The sequence below is a fragment of the Bufo bufo genome, chromosome 4 (assembly GCF_905171765.1).
Source record: "Bufo bufo chromosome 4, aBufBuf1.1, whole genome shotgun sequence".
Taxonomy (NCBI): Eukaryota; Metazoa; Chordata; class Amphibia; order Anura; family Bufonidae; genus Bufo; species Bufo bufo.
Genome location: NC_053392.1, coordinates 540,763,401 through 540,782,286, shown reverse-complemented (window position 1 = coordinate 540,782,286; position 18,886 = coordinate 540,763,401). Strand labels below are relative to the sequence as shown.

At 42.9% G+C, this 18,886-nt stretch overlaps 1 protein-coding gene across 1 annotated transcript in view; it reads left to right on the top strand.

Moving 5' to 3' along the window:
• TASP1 (taspase 1) overlaps window positions 1–18,886 on the top strand; it is a 235,101-nt gene that overhangs the window by 102,349 nt on the left and 113,866 nt on the right. Inside the window, exon 8 of the mRNA XM_040429971.1 lies at window positions 4,050–4,129. Coding sequence (XP_040285905.1) covers window positions 4,050–4,129 — 80 coding nt within the window. The remainder of the gene's footprint in view (window positions 1–4,049; window positions 4,130–18,886) is intronic.

The following is an 18,886-nucleotide window of genomic DNA, read 5'->3' as shown; positions in this document are numbered from 1 at the left end:
TTTTCCTATCATTTTCAAGGCAAACATGACTTAGATATTTTTTTCACTTTTCATGTGTGGTGATCCTCCAAAAATCAAGGAAGACGCACGGAAAAAAAAACTACAACGGAACCCCGTTTTGCGGACCGTGAAAAAATACTGTCGTGTGCATGAGGCCTTATGGTGAAGTGTAGTCTCGTCATAAATCACTCAGCATGCTCTCTACCTTAGAGTGGAATCCTCTCCCATTGAAATGAATGGGAAGCTGGAAAAAAAAAAAAAATCCAAAAACCACAAAGAAAATTAGCACATTTTCAAGATCCTTTGTATTATACACCAGAAAACTGCCATGGGGAGAATGATAAATTCCCCTGGTTTGGCTCACAATAATGCCCTGTTTTGTGTAAAAAAAAAAAAAAAAAACTGAAGCAAAGTCAGTTAGCAGATAAGTAATAAATCTGTATATAGCAATGCGCACACATCTGGACTTTTTGGCGCAAAACAATAATACATTTGTTTAAATTTGCACCAAAAAGAAGGCGCAGATTTCACTAGAATTCTAGTGCAACAATGATAGATATGCCCCTTTGTGTACAGAGCTTTAAAAGGCTCACACCCTGGAAATAATCCCACAGTAAGAGACGACCAGGGCAGGTAGAGTTACGGAAGCTGGTGAGTAGCCAGCGCTCTGCTGTTTTCAGAACTCTGCATACTGCGTTTTTCCCCCAGTCAGTGAAAAGCTGAGATGGGGACAAGCACTTTGATGGGTCATAATTTTAAGTGACAGGAGTTGTCCCACAAAAAAAATCTACAATTCTTAAACCAGTACCTGGATCTGAATACTTTTGTAATTGCATTTAATAAAAAATGTAGTATTGCCAATGGGTTATTCAATTAACTGTATCTGTATAAAGTCACCTGTAACGGCATACAAGGCAATGCTCCAAACTCTGAACGGAACCTCACGAATAGCTGCTAGCAGACGAATAGGAAACGCACCCAAGCGGCTTACACTCCTAACAATCAGTCTTTAACAGCATACAGTGAATCCCCCCCAAGAACGAGATGAGGCTCCGTGTTGAGGGTCAAGCAGTGGTCACACAGAGCTGTGCGTTTTATTGATCTTATATAACATTGGTACACATCAGTACCACCCACAGGGTTTTGTAAAAACAACCAATAACCGCGTACAATACAGTAAAACACTCCCACACAAAATCCTCCCCTCTGCCTGTGATATAATTATGGTACAATGGGTTAATGTAATTATCACAGGCAGGAGAATACACAATGTCCTCTGTCCTGGAGACAACCGAGGAGTAATTCAATTATCTCTCAGGACAAAGGGAAATCGCCAATACACACGTGGGGACAATAGGACAGACATCACTACTCAAATATACAATGTCCCACCCATTACAGTAACATAGACATTTAACATATCCGAAAATGGCACGAATTAGACCAGGGGTTCAAAAGTTAGTAAAAGTCCTTTGTGAACAAAGGAAGCATGGCTGATGAGAGGACCCATAATCCTGGGGCAAGAGGCTGGCAATCAGGCCCCTCCAAAACCCAGTGGCGAGGTTAGTTTCGCCACACCACCTGCTCTTTGTTCTTTTTCTTATTTCTTTGTCCAGCTCACTGAGATGGCCGCACATGCTCAGTTTTATCCTCCAATTGTCTCCTGAGCTGTGATAGGGAGAGCATGGACACACCTCCTGAGCTGTGATAGGGAGAGAGCTTCAGCAGAATGGACACACCCCTGAGCTGCAGCAGAAAAGACACCCCTTAAGCTGCCAGCTTGATATAACTCTAGACGAGTAATGAATGGGAGATCTGTGGAACCCTGTGAGATTCAGGGATGGTTCTAGCTTTGTTAGAGATTGTTATGTACTATATGATGTCTGATTTTTATTTTTTTACAATAATCATGGGATAACCCGTTTAATAGGGTTCTATGAGTTATTCTAATATTTTCCCAACTGCGCTAAATGCCTGAAAATAAAACTCGCCACTCTCTCCCCCACCGTTCTCTGCTGCCGCAGCTCCAGTCCTGCTTCCGCAGGTAGCTGTCACATGACCTCTGCAGCCAGTCGTTTTCCTCAGCCGTGTACAGCCCAAGACCGCTTACCACACTGATTGGCTGCATCAGTCACGTGCCATATATCCAGAGCAACCTGGGAAAAGGAGGGGTGAATAGGATGTTTTTTTATTTTCAGTCATTTAGTGATAATGGGAGGATTTTAGGATAACTTGGACAACGTCTACTCGAAAAGTTCTTGATCGATGTATAAATGAAAAGTTCTTTAACTTTCTTGTAGTCTCAGTTCTCACCATTCTCAAGGTATTAAGCTAGGAGCACACCTGCACCACTTTTTTTAGTAAAATGACAGATGCTAAGTCCGAAACCAATTGAACGTCTGTAGTGTCCGTCAGGAGCCATGGGTGTGTTTGATACGATGGATTGAGCACTGTCATGCTTGGTTTTTCTCTTCCTGTGATTGAACAATAAATGGGAAATAACTAGCCTTCGACCACAGCCTACGAAAATAGCGGAGGCACCAAATCTGACTGCTGCTATTGGGTTTCCATCAACTGACCTGGCATTTTACCAGACTAAATAGTGCAGCATCCTGACTTTTTATCTTTTTTTTTATCTTTTTTTTAATCATTTTTATTATTTTAGGGAATTTAACTAATCTGCTCCATTTAACTCTATAGGACTGGTGAGCCAAGCACCTATAATTGTTTTATCCAACAGTCCCATACAGTTGAATGCAGTAACAGCACCCATTCAAATCGGGGATTCAGAGCCCCTGTTCTTGTGATCTGTGGGCGTCCCGTCAGACCGCTCCTGACACAAAAAAAAAGTCTTTGCAATGGAACAACCTTTGACGTTACACTGTGTCAAAAGGTCTGACAAGGGTGAGTATTTTTGCAGCAAAAGGGGTGTGATTTTTGCGCCACAAATCTTATATTGCACAAAATTCTGTCTCAAACTAAGCTAACCAATAGTTGTTTGGAGCTAGACAAACGTGTCTAAAGGCTCCTTTACATGGACCGATAGAGCAAGCAATTATCAGGAACAAACTTCTCATTCCCGGCAATTACCGGTTTGTGAGAGAAGATGACAGCTGCTTTTACATGCATCAATCATCTCTTCTTTATGGGATGAGCGATTGTGCATTCCAATAGAGAAGCATTGCTTTTGGGCAGCAGATCACGGTTTACACAGAATCATCTTATGCCCAGAAACAGTGATTTTGGTGGCCACATCTGTGAGGCTTTCACCCCCTCATTCATTGTGTGATTGGTGACACCTTTACACTGGGCAATTTTCGGCAACTAGCAATCCTTCCCAGTAATTTCCCCTGTTGTCTGTCCGTATAAAGGCTTTTAGTTTACGCTAGATTAGTAAATCTGCCCCAGTATCTCAGTTATTGCGTTGTACCGCTATAAAGGAGATAATAGGCAGCTATTGCAATACAGTAATTATTTTCACAAGGTTGCAGATCCTGTCATTACGCTTTGATTTGGGCTGATATATACCTCATATTTTTATAATGTTTGATAAGATGACCTCACATGGATGACTACTACAGATCCAGAAGTACCTGTACACTAGGACAGACACAAAGAGTGACCAAATGAGTTTCTTTCCCTCACTCGTCATACTGCAGCCACCGTCCCCAGATTTAGATTACGCTTATACACTGTAGATACGCTATTATAATTGTCCACTCTGTACTAAATATATAATGATTGATCTGGAGACCTTACTGTTTTGCTAGCTTTTCTAGGACATTTTTTTTTTTTATTGGTCTTTATTGTAGTTTTTACTTTGGTTTTCCATTTTTGTTCAAACATAACATAGTACAAGGGAAAAAGGTGAAACTGTCGGAGCATAATGAGCAGTAAATGGTTAGCAAAAACAATGCTCACGTTATAATGTTGGAAAAATCCTGTAAAAGGTGCCAAGAGGGCTGCAGAACTGTTCTGTAGGACGTCTTTAAATTTTAGTTTTAGCTTGCAAATTTATATAACAATTTTTTATTTTATTTTTTTGTTAGCTTTTTAGTTGGAGATGGTGCTTTTAAATGGGCTGTAGACCATGGGATACCAACATGCCCTCAAGACATCATGGCTACAAGTGAGTACATGTGCCTCGGAATCCATGTTTTTTGTATAATTTATATTTAGTTATTATTGAATTCAAGGTGTATGGTCTGTGGTGCTAGTAACAATCAAATGAGATGTGAAACAAGAACATTAAAGGAATTGTCTCACTTCAGCAAATGGCATTCATCATGTAGACAAAGTTAATCTAAGGCACTTACTAATGTATTGTGATTGCCCATATTGCCTTCTTTGCTGGCTTGATTCACTCTTTTAAGTGATATTGCTATGTGCTGATTTACTAGTACGAACAGCATCTAACACTAGGGTCGCTCTGCATTCTTTAGATAATGTGCACGATCAATAGATTCAACTGCTTGTTCAAATACAGCTTTTGATTGCAACAGAAGTTTGACTTTTACATGTACATGTTATGTTTATTAGATTATTAAAGCGGTTGTCCACTTTATTTGTATTGATGACCTATCCTCAGGATAGGTCATCAATATCAGATCAGCTGCTTTCGTATGAGTGCTGCCTTCTCTTCATTGTTTACCTGCTCGCTGTCACATCCGCAGTGGTGAGCAGGTGTAATTATGTCGCAGCCGCTCATTTGCTTCTATGAGACTGCTCCTTCCTGTTCACTTGAATGGGGGGTCCCAACAGCTGATTGATGGGGGTGTCGGGAGTCAGCCCCCCTCCGATCTGATATTGATGACCTATCCTGAGGATAGATCGATTATATAAATAAAGCGGTGGCAAAGAGATATAAGGACAAGTGAACATGGTGCCTTTGTGCAACCGCCAGGATCAGCTTATTGTCATGTGCCCTGCTGCAGGAGTCCATATATTTGCTCTTTGTATGGAGATGGAAATGCCCTCTTTTAGGCCTTGGTAAAAAATATTGAGCCGTTCTGTCACAAAGGGTTAACTGTGTTTCTAGCTGTTTGTGATGTCATCTAATAATCCTTATCTCTAAACTACGGAGAGGTCATAAACACTTTATTTAAGCCACATTCTTATCAGTGAGATAAGAACTGATCTATAATGAGCGTTTATAATGTCCGAGAGCAGAGATCAGGAGCCTGTCAGCTCCCCGACTGACGGAAAAGACAGAAAATCCACAGGCTGCTACTACAGCTTCTCAGCTCTGTACATATTTTTAATAAAGACCAATTGAAAAAAAGATTTTTATCTCAAAATAAGTACAACGCAATAATTTAAAATAGTTGCCCCCAAATGTGTACTGTGACGAGACCAATCTCGCCACATTGCATTGGAGAAGTCTGGTTGCACGCCTGCTTCCTTTAGACTATGGCCCCATGTTGAAACGCTTGATTTTCCCCTGCAAAGACTATGTGAAAGACTTTGGCTCCATGGCGATACTGTATTCGTTTAGTCTGAGTGCCATTCACCTAATAATATGCACTCAGACCTGAGCTATCTGGGGATATGTTAAATGTCTATGTTTTATGCAATAGCTGCACAGTTAAATATTTTTATGTCTTTTATTGTCTTTTGCTACCATGTGGCTAAGGCCTCCTGCACACGACCGTTGTGTGCACCCGTGGCCGTTGTGCCGTTTTCCGTTTTTTTTCACGGACCCATTGACTTTCAATGGGTCCGTGGAAAAAACGGAAAATGCACCATTTTGCAGCCGCATCCGAGATCCGTGTTTCCTGGCCGTGAAAAAAATATGACCTGTCCTATTTTTTTCACGGCCAACGGTTCACGGACCCATTCAAGTCAATGGGTCCGTGAAAGAACACGGATGCACACAAGATTGGCATCCGTGTCCATGATCCGTGGCCGTAGGTTACTTTTTATACAGACGGATCCGAAGATCCGTCTGCATAAAAGCTTTTTCATAGCTGAGTTTTCACTACGTGACAACTCAGAACCGACAGTATATTCTAACACAGAGGCGTCCCCATGGTGATGGGGACGCTTCTAGTTAGAATACACTACAAACTGTGTACAAGACTGCCCCCTGCTGCCTGGCAGCACCCGATCTCTTACAGGGGGCCGTGATCAGCACAATTAACCCCTTCAGGTGCGGCACCTGAAGGGGTTAATTGTACTATCATATCCCCCTGTAAGAGATCAGGGCTGCCAGGCAGCAGGGGGCAGACCCTCCCCCCCTCCCCAGTTTGAATATCATTGGTGTCCAGTGCGGGCCCCCCCCCCCTCTATTGTAATAATAGGTTGGTGGCCAGTGCGGCCCCCCCCCCTCCCTCTATTGTAATTATTCGTTGGTGGCACAGTGTGCGCCCCCCCCCCTCCCTCCCTCTATTGTAATAATTCGTTGGTGGCACAGTGTGCGCCCCCCATCGGCCCCCCCCTCCCTCTATAGCATTAACAACATTGGTGGCCAGTGTGCGGCCTCCCATCTCCCCCCCCCCCCCCATCATTGGTGGCAGCGGAGTTCCGATCGGAGTCCCAGTTTAATCGCTGGGGCTCCGATCGGTAACCATGGCAACCAGGACGCTACTACAGTCCTGGTTGCCATGGTTACATAGCAATAGTACAATAGTAGAAGATTCATACTTACCTGCTGCTGGCTGCTGCGATGTTCGTGTCCGGCCGGGAGCTCCACCTACTGGTAAGTGACAGGTCTGTGCGGCGCATTGCTAAATGAACTGTCACTCACCAGTAGGAGGAGCTCCCGGCCGGACACAGACATCGCAGCTCCCAGGTAAGTATGAATCTTTTACTATTGTACTATTGCTAGTAACCCGCTGCCACCAATGATCGGGGGGGGGGGGTTAGATGGGAGGCCGCACACTGGCCACCAATGTTGTTAATGCTATAGAGGGAGGGGGGGCCGATGGGGGGCGCACACTGTGCCACCAACGATTTATTACAATAGAGGGAGGAAGGGGGGGGGGGCGCACACTGTGCCACCAACGAATTATTACAATAGAGGGAGGAAGGGGGGGGGGGGCCGCACTGGCCACCAATGATATTCAAACTGGGGGGGGGGGGGGGGGGCTGCCCCCTGGCAGCCCTGATCTCTTACAGGAGGATATTATAGTACAATTAACCCCTTCAGGTGCGGCACCTGAGGGGTTAATTGTGCTGATCACAGCCCCCTGTAAGAGATCGGATGCTGCTAGGCAGCAGGGGGCAGTCATGTACACAGTTTGTAGTATATTCTAACTAGAAGCGTCCCCATCACCATGGGAACGCCTCTGTGTTAGAATATACTGTCGGAAATGAGGTTTCACGATCTAACTCGTATCCGACAGTATATTCTAACATAGAGGCGTTCCCATGGTGATGGGATCGCTTCAAGTTAAAATATACCATCGGATTGGAGAAAACTCAGATCCTATGGTATAAAAGGGACTCCAGACTTTACATTGAAAGTCAATAGGGACGGATCCGTTTGAAATGGCACCATATTGTGTCAACGTCAAACGGATCCGTCCCCATTGACTTGCATTGTAATTCAGGACGGATCCGTTTGGCTCCGCACGGCCAGGCGGACACCAAAACGACTTTTTTTTCCATGTCCGTGGATCCTCCAAAAATCAAGGAAGACCCACGGACGAAAAAACGGTCACGGAAAAACGGGACCCGTTTTTGCGGACCGCATAATATACGTTCGTGTGCAGGAGGCCTAATGGAGTTTTGCCTCTGCCCTTGGACATAAATTGGAATACTTCCCAATTGTCTCCAGGACACAAGACATTGTGTAAAACTGTGTATTCTCCTGCCTGTGATAATTACATTAACCCATTGTGTAAGGTAATTGTATCACAGGCATAGGGGAAGATTTTGTGTGGGAGTGTCTGAGTGTATTGTACTGGGGTACTGGTTGTTTTACAAAACCCTGTGGGTGGTACTAATGTGTAAGAATGTGTATATAAGAACAATAAACACCCAGATTTGGCTGTCCACTGCTTTACCCTCAACACAGAGCTTGGTCTCATTCTTAGGGGGATTGTATGCTGTCCCAGTCCGACTGCTAGGAGTGTAAACCTTTCATATGGTTTTTCCTATTTGGCTGTATGCAGCATTCATATGGTTTCCAGTTCGGGAGATTGGTGTCTTTAGTAGCTGCCTTTGCATCTGGAAAGGGAATATCTCTTAAACGGCGTTTACCCCCTTTTATGCCCGGGGTGCCGTTACATGTACATAGCCTATAATGGGGTTTTATCTCAGATATTGGTCACATATCACTAGGGTAGTCCATCAGTGTCAGATAGGAGCAGGTCCCACCTCTGGGACCTGTACCTATCTCCAGAACAGGCCCCTGAAAGTGAAGGTGAGTGCACCATGCATGCACAGCATACTCTCCATTCATTTCTATGGGAGTTCTAAAAAATAGCTGAGCAACCTTGCTTACATTTTTTCGCAACTCCCTTAGAAATGAATGGAAGCTGGTTGCGCCTATGTGGCTGCACTCCGTTCAGTTTGGGAGTCCCGTTCTGGAGATCCTAGTGATTTGCCACAAATGTCTGAGGTGAGACAACCCTTTTAAATCACCTTATTTAAAAAAAAAATAATTCCATTGAATTGAATAGCGTTAATCCACCTGCGCATCGGCAGCAAAGCAAACTGCAAATTTGCCATCGAAGTTTGAGGCTCATCCTCTGTTGTCTGCTGGGGGTTTTCTTTCATATCAGCAGCTGATTTTTCAGCATGATAAACCGTCCTTATGAACATGCCCTTACAAAGATTTGCTCTTACAGTTGGCAGTAAATTTCTGCAAGTTGACTGTCATCTCAGAGTTGATTATTTTTTTTTTCTTTAGGTTATTTTGCCACCAATACTTTGCTGGGGTTAGTCAAGTAGTGTAGTGGAGTATAGATGGCACAGTCCCCCGGTTTAAAGGTGATTGAAGACCCAGAGGTTTGATGGAAAAAGATTAACTGTGTATTTAACGAACACTGTCTGGCTTCCTTTAAATATAGGCATGAGAGCTATGTCTAAGTGATTGGGATGCCATTGCTGTTCTCGAGACTGAAATGCAGAACATATGGAGATGGAGTTTCTTCCCTGGAAGCACTAGTGCAGGGCTGGCTAACTTGCGGCTCTCCAGCTGTTGTAAAACTACAACTCCCACCATGCCCTGCTGTAGGCAGACTGGGCATGCTGGGAGTTTTAGTTTTGCAACAGCTGGAGAGCCGCAGGTTGGCCATCCCTGCACTAGTGCTATGGCCGCCTCACGTTGGAGGCTCTGAAGACTGGATTGGAGGGGGGGGGGGGGGGGGAGAGATGTGGTCTGCCCCAGATGAAGAGCTGTCTTCTCTTTACTATGTATTTAGATCCCTCGGTTTATCTGGATGTTTTGAGGCTGGAAGGAAAATGCTAATTATAGGAGAATATTTCCATAAGTCCTGCCAACTGTTTCTATAGCAAGGCATAGTTGAGCATTAAAATTAACACGCGGCCTATTTGGCTTTTTATTAACACCTTAAGGACCCAGGACGAGAATGCTTGTCCTAAATGGTTGATACTTTGAGCCCCAGGATGAGCATTCTCGTCCTGCGGTCTCCTCCCCCCCCTCCCCCCCCCCTTCCCCATGTGAGGTCCGGCAATCAGCAGCACGGATCCGGCTGTTACTGACAGCTGTATCCCTGCTTCATCCACCAGCATGGGTGATAACGCTAATGCCGGAGGATTAGCTCCTCATATGCCGCTGTCAGCGCGGACTGCGGCATATGGGAGGTTTGCGCTCCCTCTCCTTAGCCATCAGGTCCCCGCGCTTGGGGCCCGGCATGTACTGAGGCCCAGCCCCCAGGCTGGGTCTCCTAGGCAAACTATCAGTGTATTACACTGTGTAATACACTAATAGTCAATGCAGTACAATACAGATGTATTGTTATGCATTGAAACAGGGATCAGACCCTGTAATGTTGAAGTCCCATAGTGGGACAAAAATAAAAAATAGTGAAATAAAGTGTTTTTAACAATAAAAAAATTAAAGTTTCATTTTAAAAAAGAAGCCGCTTTCCCATAGAAAAAGAGACATATAAAATTGTAAAAAAGTAGAAAAAAAATAAAAAACAGACACATTAGGCATCACTGCATGCATTAAAAAAAAAAAAAAAAAAACACTGAATAAAGTGGCCTAAATGAGAGGAAATGCTCAACCCCAAACACTGTAGTGTGTTTATAATCGGGGGAGCAATTCCTCCGCAAGTGATCCGTTGCTAATGGCAATCCCCAGCAAAAATGCATACAATGGAGGATGCCGGCAGCGAACCACATGCACCACAAAAACATCCTACACAAGATGAAATAATGTGTGGATGAAAATATAAAAATACATAAATCACTGAAAAAAGTTGCACCACAATAATAAGACCATACTGGCCAGTAGTGATGGCCAGTTTGCAGTGTTCGCCGACGAACACATGCGATCTGCCATCTTTATTCCCAAGTCCGGCGATGCAGAGGTAAGTCCTTACCTGTCCCTGCGCCGCGAGCCGCTCTGAAACACATGCGGTCACCGGGAGCAGGCAGTTCCGAGAACAGCCTTCATCGGGCTGTTCTCAGAACTGCCTGCTCTCGGTGTGTAACAACCTGCTCTATAAAAATATCACATGATCCACCTCGTCTGGTCAACACCGTAAAAAAATGAAAATTAATTAATTGACGCTGATCAAGTCGGGTTTGTCAAAGACCGACAGACAGTGGATGGCACCCGCAGGTTTTTAAATATTATGTCGGTAGTGGCTGAACGTCGGGCGCCTTCTCTGCTTCTATCATTGGATGCCGAGAAGGCGTTCGACCGGATCCACTGGGGCTACCTTGAAGTGGTGCTGGACAAATTCGGTTTTCCACCAAGGCTTCTATCCTCCATTTTAGTGCTATATTCCAAGCCCTCGGCCAGAGTATACTCCTCAGGAGCCCTTTCCGCATCCTTTGGGATCACTAATGGCACAAGACAGGGGTGCCCCCTTTCCCCCCTCCTATTTGCACTAATGATGGAGCCTCTGGCTCATCAAATCAGGTTATCCCCAGTCATTAAAGGCATTACTATTGGTGAAACAGAACACAAAATAGGCTTGTTCGCGGACGATGTCATTATTTCAATTAAAGACCCCTTAACCTCATTAGCAGCTGTCTCAGATATCATTGATCAGTTTAGTCAGGTGAGCTACTATAAAATTAATTCTCATAAATCGCTTATACTAGGAATGTGGCTCTCGCTAGATACCAAAAGGGCCATCTCAGCTAAATTCCCCTTCAAATGGGCCGAAGGAAGTATTCCTTACTTAGGTATAACCCTCACATTCCCCCTAAGTAACCTCCAGTCTGTTAATTACAACGCTATCACTGCTCAAATTAAAAATGATATAGTGACCTATTCGCATTACCCTCTTTCCTGGATGGGCCGAGTTGCTGCGTCCAAAATGTTTCTTTTGCCAAAGATCTTGTACTTATTTCGGAACTTGCCTGTTATTGTACCCCGCAGATATATTGCCTCACTCCAAACCCTTATATTACAATTCATATGGAAAAAGCAAAGGGCGAGAGTAGCGGCCGATATCCTATACAAACCTGTTAAACTGGGGGGACTGGGATGTCCATGCCTTCTTACATATTACCAAGCTACTGTGCTTGACCAGCTCAAAAGCTGGTGGATTAATGATACCGCGAAGAAATGGGTACAAATGGAAACTAGCTTAACTCGTGCACCCTCATTGCAGCACTTACTTTGGCAAGGAGTACTCTCCAAAACGCCTCCTCGATCTATATCTATCACTAGTCAAGCTGGAATGTCACTATGGACCAAGTGTCCACTTATCCCAAAAGTCCTTCCACTCAGGATTACGGATGCTCCGTTGTCAGCTTTCAGCGCCTGTTTGCCGGATACTGATTTCTCACAATGGGAATCTAAGGGAATCCTTTCAGTGTCCCGAATTTTAGCTAATGGGGTCCTTATATCATTCACAGAATTAAGAGAGAAGTACCAAATCCAGTGGTCTGATTTTTACAAGTACCTCCAACTACGCCATCTCCTAGCATCCCAGAACATTGCACACACTGCTCATTCCTCTATGTATACTGCATATTTCCAAAACTCCAGATTACGGAAGGGAGGTATCTCTGAGGCCTATAGGGGGTTGCAGCTCTCAGTTACTATATCAAAATTCCCGTTCCAGACTAAATGGGAGAAAGATTTAAATAAAACTTTTGCACCAGCACATTGGGCCTTTGTTTTCTCCCTGAGTTCTAAAACCTCAAAGTGTGTCGACCACCTAGAGGCCTCAAGGAAGCTCCTTTATAGGTGGTATTATACTCCTTATCGCCTATCCATCATATATCCAACCACCTCAAACGTTTGCTGGCGATGCCTATCAGCAGTTGGCAATTTAATGCACATCTGGTGGACTTGCCCTGCTGTCAACCGTTTCTGGTCCAACATATTGTCACTCATAGGTGCTGTAATAGGGAAGACACTTCCCGCATCCCCGGAAATAGCACTGCTCTCCTTGGGGTTGGAATGTTTAGATTTGAAGGACCTCACTATTGCTTTTCATATACTAACAGTAACAAGAGTGGCGATAGCCAAAAGGTGGAAGAGTAGGGATATCCCAACCATACCAGAAATCATTGCTAAAGTTCACTATAATTACGGCATGGAACTACTGATTGCAAAACAACTTTGCCGGTTATCAAGTGTCAGTGTCAGGTGGCGTGACTGGGCGTCTTATATATCTAAACATTACCCATCTTTGCCAAATCTACAAGTATAAAAGATGTATACCTCAATTATATTGCTTGATTTTAACTGTGGTGCAGTGTTTATTATTGTTTGTTTGTTGGTCGTCTTTCACGGCCTTGTTTTCTTCTTTATTGTAAATGAAGGCTTTTCATACGATATCTTTTATCCTGAAAACTTGTAATGTGATGAGCAAATAATACTGTAATGTACGGTAATATAACACTATGGAAGATGTTGTATGCTCTAATTTTCAAATAAAAAATTTGTGAAATAAAAAAAGAAAATTAATAAAAACTGTGCTAAAAAAAGCAATTTTTTTGTCACCTTATATCACAAAAAGTGTAATACCAAGCGATCAAAAAGTCATACGCACCCCAAAATCATGCAAACAGTCATCTCATCCTGCAAAATATGAGACCCTACCTAAGACAATCGCCCACAAAATAAAAAAAACTATGACTCTCAGAATATGGAGACACTAAAACATTGTGTAAAACTTAAACAAAAAAAGTAGACTTAATAGGTATCGCCACGTCAGTAACAACCTGCTCTATAAAAATACCACATGACCCAACCCCTCAGATGAACACCGTAAAAATAAAATAAACTGTGTCAAAAAAGCCATTTTTTGTCACCTTACATCACAAAAAGTGTAATACCAAGCGATCAAATAGTCATCTCAGAAAAAAATGAGCCGCTACAAAGACAGTCACCCAAAAAATAAAAAAACTATGGCTTTCAGAATATGGAGACACAAAATATTATTTTTTTCTAAAATGCTTTATTATGTAAAACTGAAACAAACAGAAAAAGGAGTCCTATTTGGTATTGTTGCGTCTAACAACCTGCTCTATAAAAATACCACATGATCTAACCTTGTAAGATAAACAGTAAATAAAAAATAAAAACTGTCCCAAAACAGCTATTTTTTGTAACTTTGCCTCACAAAAAGTGTAATATAGAGAAACCAAAAATCATATGTACCCTAAAATAGTACCAACAAAACTGCCACCTTATACCATAGTTTAATAGGGTCATTTTTTGGGAGTTTCTCTAGGGGTGCATCAGGGGGTCTTCAAATGTGACATGGCAACTTAAAATTATTCCAGTGACATCTGCCTTCCAAAATCCAAATGGCATTCCTTTTCTTCTGCTCCCTGCCGTGTGCGTGTACAGCAGTTTACGATCACAAATGGGGTGTTTCTGTAAACTACAGAATCGGGGTAAAAAAATATTGAGTTTTGTTTGGCTGTTAACCCTTGCTTGGTTACTGGAAAAAAAATGGATTAAAGCGGAAAAAAAAAAGGTTAAATTCTGAAATTTCATCTCCATTTTCCTTTAATTCTTGTGGAACACCTAAAGGGTTAACAAAGTTTGTGAAATCAGTTTTGAATACCTTGAGGGGTGTAGTTTCTAAAATGGGGCCATTTATGGGTGGTTTCTATTATGTAAGACTCACAAAGTGACTTCAGACCTGAACTGGTCCTTAACCACCTCAGCCCCCAGTGCTTAAACACCCTGAAAGACCAGGCCACTTTTTACACTTCTGACCTACACTACTTTCACCGTTTATTGCTCGGTCATGCAACTTACCACCCAAATGAATTTTACCTCCTTTTCTTCTCACTAATAGAGCTTTCATTTGGTGGTATTTCATTGCTGCTGACATTTTTACTTTTTTTGTTATTAATCGAAATTTAACGATTTTTTTTGCAAAAAAATGACATTTTCACTTTCAGTTGTAAAATTTTGCAAAAAAAACGACATCCATATAGAAATTTTGCTCTAAATTTATAGTTCTACATGTCTTTGATAAAAAAAAAATGTTTGGGTAAAAAAAAAATGGTTTTGGGTAAAAGTTATAGCGTTTACAAACTATGGTACAAAAATGTGAATTTCCGCTTTTTGAAGCAGCTCTGACTTTCTGAGCACCTGTCATGTTTCCTGAGGTTCTACAATGCCCAGACAGTACAAACACCCCACAAATGACCCCATTTCTGAAAGTACACACCCTAAGGTATTCGCTGATGGGCATAGTGAGTTCATAGAACTTTTTATTTTTTGTCACAAGTTAGCGGAAAATGATGATTTTTTTTTTTTTTTTTTTTTTTTTCTTACAAAGTCTCATATTCCACTAACTTGTGACAAAAAATAAAAAGTTCTATGAACTCACTATGCCCATCAGCGAATACCTTGGGGTCTCTTCTTTCCAAATGGGGTCACTTGTGGGGTAGTTATACTGCCCTGGCATTCTAGGGGCCCAATGTGTGGTAAGGAGTTTGAAATCAAATTCAGTAAAAAATGACCTGTGAAATCCGAAAGGTGCTCTTTGGAATATGGGCCCCTTTGCCCACCTAGGCTGCAAAAAAGTGTCACACATCTGGTATCCCCGTACTCAGGAGAAGTTGAGGAATGTGTTTTGGGGTGTCTTTTTACATATACCCATGGTGGGTGAGATAAATATCTTGGTCAAATGACAACTTTGTATAAAAAAATGGGGGAAAAGTTGTCTTTTGCCAAGATATTTCTCTCACCCAGCATGGGTATATATAAAATGACACCCCAAAACACATTCCCCACCTTCTCCTGAGTACGGAGATACCAGATGTGTGACACTTTTTTGCAGCCTAGGTGGGCAAAGGGGCCCATATTCCAAAGAGCACCTTTCGGATTTCACTCGTCATTTTTTACTGAATTTGATTTCAAACTCCTTACCACACATTCGGGCCCCTAGAATGCCAGGGCAGTATAACTACCCCACAAGTGACCCCATTTTGGAAAGAAGAGAACCCAAGGTATTCCGTGAGGGGCATGGCGAGTTCCTAGAATTTTTATTTTTTGTCACAAGTTAGTGGAAAATGATGATTTTTTTTTTTTTTTTTTTTTTCATACAAAGTCTCATATTCCACTAACTTGTGACAAAAAATAAAAACTTCCATGAACTCACTATTGCCCCTCAGCGAATACCTTGGGGTCTCTTCTTTCCAAAATGGGTCACTTGTGGGGTAGTTATACTGCCCTGGTATTCTAGGGGCCCAAATGTGTGGTAAGGAGTTTTGAAATCAAATTCAGTAAAAATTGACCTGTGAAATCCGAAAGGTGCTCTTTGGAATATGGGCCCCTTTGCCCACCTAGGCTGCAAAAAAGTGTCACACATCTGGTATCCCCCGTACTCAGGAGAAGTTGAGGAATGTGTTTTGGGGTGTCTTTTTACATATACCCATGCTGGGTGAGATAAATATCTTGGTCAAATGACAACTTTGTATAAAAAAAATGGGAAAAGTTGTCTTTTGCCAAGATATTTCTCTCACCCAGCATGGGTATATATAAAATGACACCCCAAAACACATTCCCCACCTTCTCTGAGTACGGAGATACCAGATGTGTGACACTTTTTTGCAGCCTAGGTGGGCAAAGGGGCCCATATTCCAAAGAGCACCTTTCGGATTTCACTCGTCATTTTTTACTGAATTTGATTTCAAACTCCTTACCACACATTTGGGCCCCTAGAATGCCAGGGCAGTATAACTACCCCACAAGTGACCCCATTTTGGAAAGAAGAGACCCCAAGGTATTCGCTGATGGGCATAGTGAGTTCATGGAAGTTTTTATTTTTTGTCACAAGTTAGTGGAATATGAGACTTTGTATGAAAAAAAAAAAAAAAAAAAAATCATCATTTTCCACTAACTTGTGACAAAAAATAAAAAATTCTAGGAACTCGCCATGCCCCTCACAGAATACCTTGGGGTGTCTTCTTTCCAAAATGGGGTCACTTGTGGGGTAGTTATACTGCCCTGGCATTTTCCAGGGGCCCTAATGTCTGGTAAGTAGGTAAATGACCTGTGAAATCTGAAAGGTGCTCTTTGAATGTGGGCCCCTTTGCCCACCTAGGCTGCAAAAAAGTGTCACACATCTGGTATCTCCGTACTCAGGAGAAGGTGGGGAATGTGTTTTGCGGTGTCATTTTACATATACCCATGCTGGGTGAGATAAATATCTTGGCAAAAGACAACTTTTTTCCCATTTTTTTTATACAAAGTTGGCATTTGACCAAGATATTTATCTCACCCAGCATGGGTATATGTAAAATGACACCCCAAAACATATTCCCCAACTTCTGCTGAATACGGAGATACCACATGTGTGACACTTTTTTGCAGCCTAGGTGGGCAAAGGGGCCCAAATTCCTTTTAGGAGGGCATTTTTAGACATTTGGATACCAGACTTCTTCTCACGCTTTGGGGCCCTAAAATGCCAGGGCAGTATGTAAATACCCCACATGTGACCCCATTTTGGAAAGAAGACACCCCAAGGTATTCAATGAGGGCATGGCGAGTTCATAGAAAAAAATAATTTTGGCACAAGTTAGCGGAAATTGATTTTTTTGATTTTGTTCTCACAAAGTCTCCCTTTCCGCTAACTTGGGACAAAAATTTCAATCTTTCATGGACTCAATATGCCCCTCAGCGAATACCTTGGGGTGTCTTCTTTCCAAAATGGTGTTATTTGTGGGGTGTTTGTACTGCCCTGGCATTTGAGGGTCTCCACAATCATTACATGTATGCCCAGCATTAGGAGTTTCTGCTATTCTCCTTATATTGAGCATACGGGTAATGAGATTTTTTTTTTCCGTTCAGCCTCTGGGCTGAAAGAAAAAAATGAACGGCACAGATTTCTTCATTCGCATCGATCAATGTGGATGAAAAAATCTCTGCCAAAAAAAAAAAAAGGAGGGGAAAGGCGTCTGCCAGGACATAGGAGCTCCGCCCAACATCCATACCCACTTCAGCTCGTATGCCCTGGCAACCAGATTTCTCCATTCACATCAATCGATGTGGATGAATAAATCATTGCCGGGATTTTTTTTTTTATATATACAAAGTGTTTGCCAAAGTATATGAACACGCCACCTCCTCAGCTCATATGCCTCGGCAAACATATCTTTTACTGCAGAGGAGAAATCCCGTCTTGCAGCGCCGCATACACCGACTTGCGTGTAATTGACAGCAGCGCAATGCTTCTGTCAGAATGCACATCAGTGCTGCAGCTAGTCGATCGGTTGGTCCACCTGAAAGGTAAAAAAAACAAAACAAAAAGAAAAAACCAGGCCGCAACGCAATAAATTTATTAACTGTTGAACAGAACATAGAAACTTTTTTTTAACTTTTTTAACTGAACGTTTAACTTTTTTACTTACCGGTAATTTTTTTTTTGTTTAGTTTTTTTTACCTTTATAGAACAAACCTCTCCTTCCCCATGGGACAATGTGCAAAGCGCAAATTGCCCAAGATGTGGCGAAGTACATTATGCACTTTATCCCAGGTGAAAGGAGAGGTTTGCAGCAGCTGTGAGTAAAAGGGCCCTAATAGCCCTGTGTGCCTGTCCTGTGAGATGCAATCCCTATGCTAGGTGTACCTGTGTGTGGTACTTCCGGAAACACTCACCAAAGCATAGGGCAGGGTGGTCAGGACAGTCAGGACAGAAATAGCGGGTGTCACGCCTTATTCCACTCCTGCTACAGACACGACATTTTTTTCGGGGTGGCGGTTGGGTTGAGGTACCAGCAACGACACTGGGGAAATGTCGCTCGTGTAGACGGCTAACTACACTGGTGGATGGGGCCCACGGAACCTCCTGGGTAAAGGAGGTTTCTCGATGATCTCTTCCTGGAATTTGAGGAAAGATCGTGTTCTCCCAGCCTTACTGTAGAGAACAAAACTATTGTACAGCGCCAATTGAATTAAATATACAGACACCTTCTTATACCAGCGTCTGGTTCTGCGGGAAACTAAATAGGGAGCCCAACATCTGGTCATTGAAGTCCACCCCTCCCATGAGCGCATTATAGTCGTGGACTGAGGAGGGCTTTTCAATGACACGGGTTGCCCTTTCAATTTGGATTGTCGTGTCTGCGTGAATGGAGGAGAGCATGTAAACGTCACGCTTGTCTCTCCATTTCACCGCGAGCAGTTCTTCGTTACACAAGGCAGCCCTCTCCCCCCTTGCAAGACGGGTGGTTACAAGCCGTTGGGGGAAGCCCACGCGACTAGTTCGCGCGGTGCCACAGGCGCAAATCCGTTCTAGAAACAAATGCCTAAAGAGGGCCA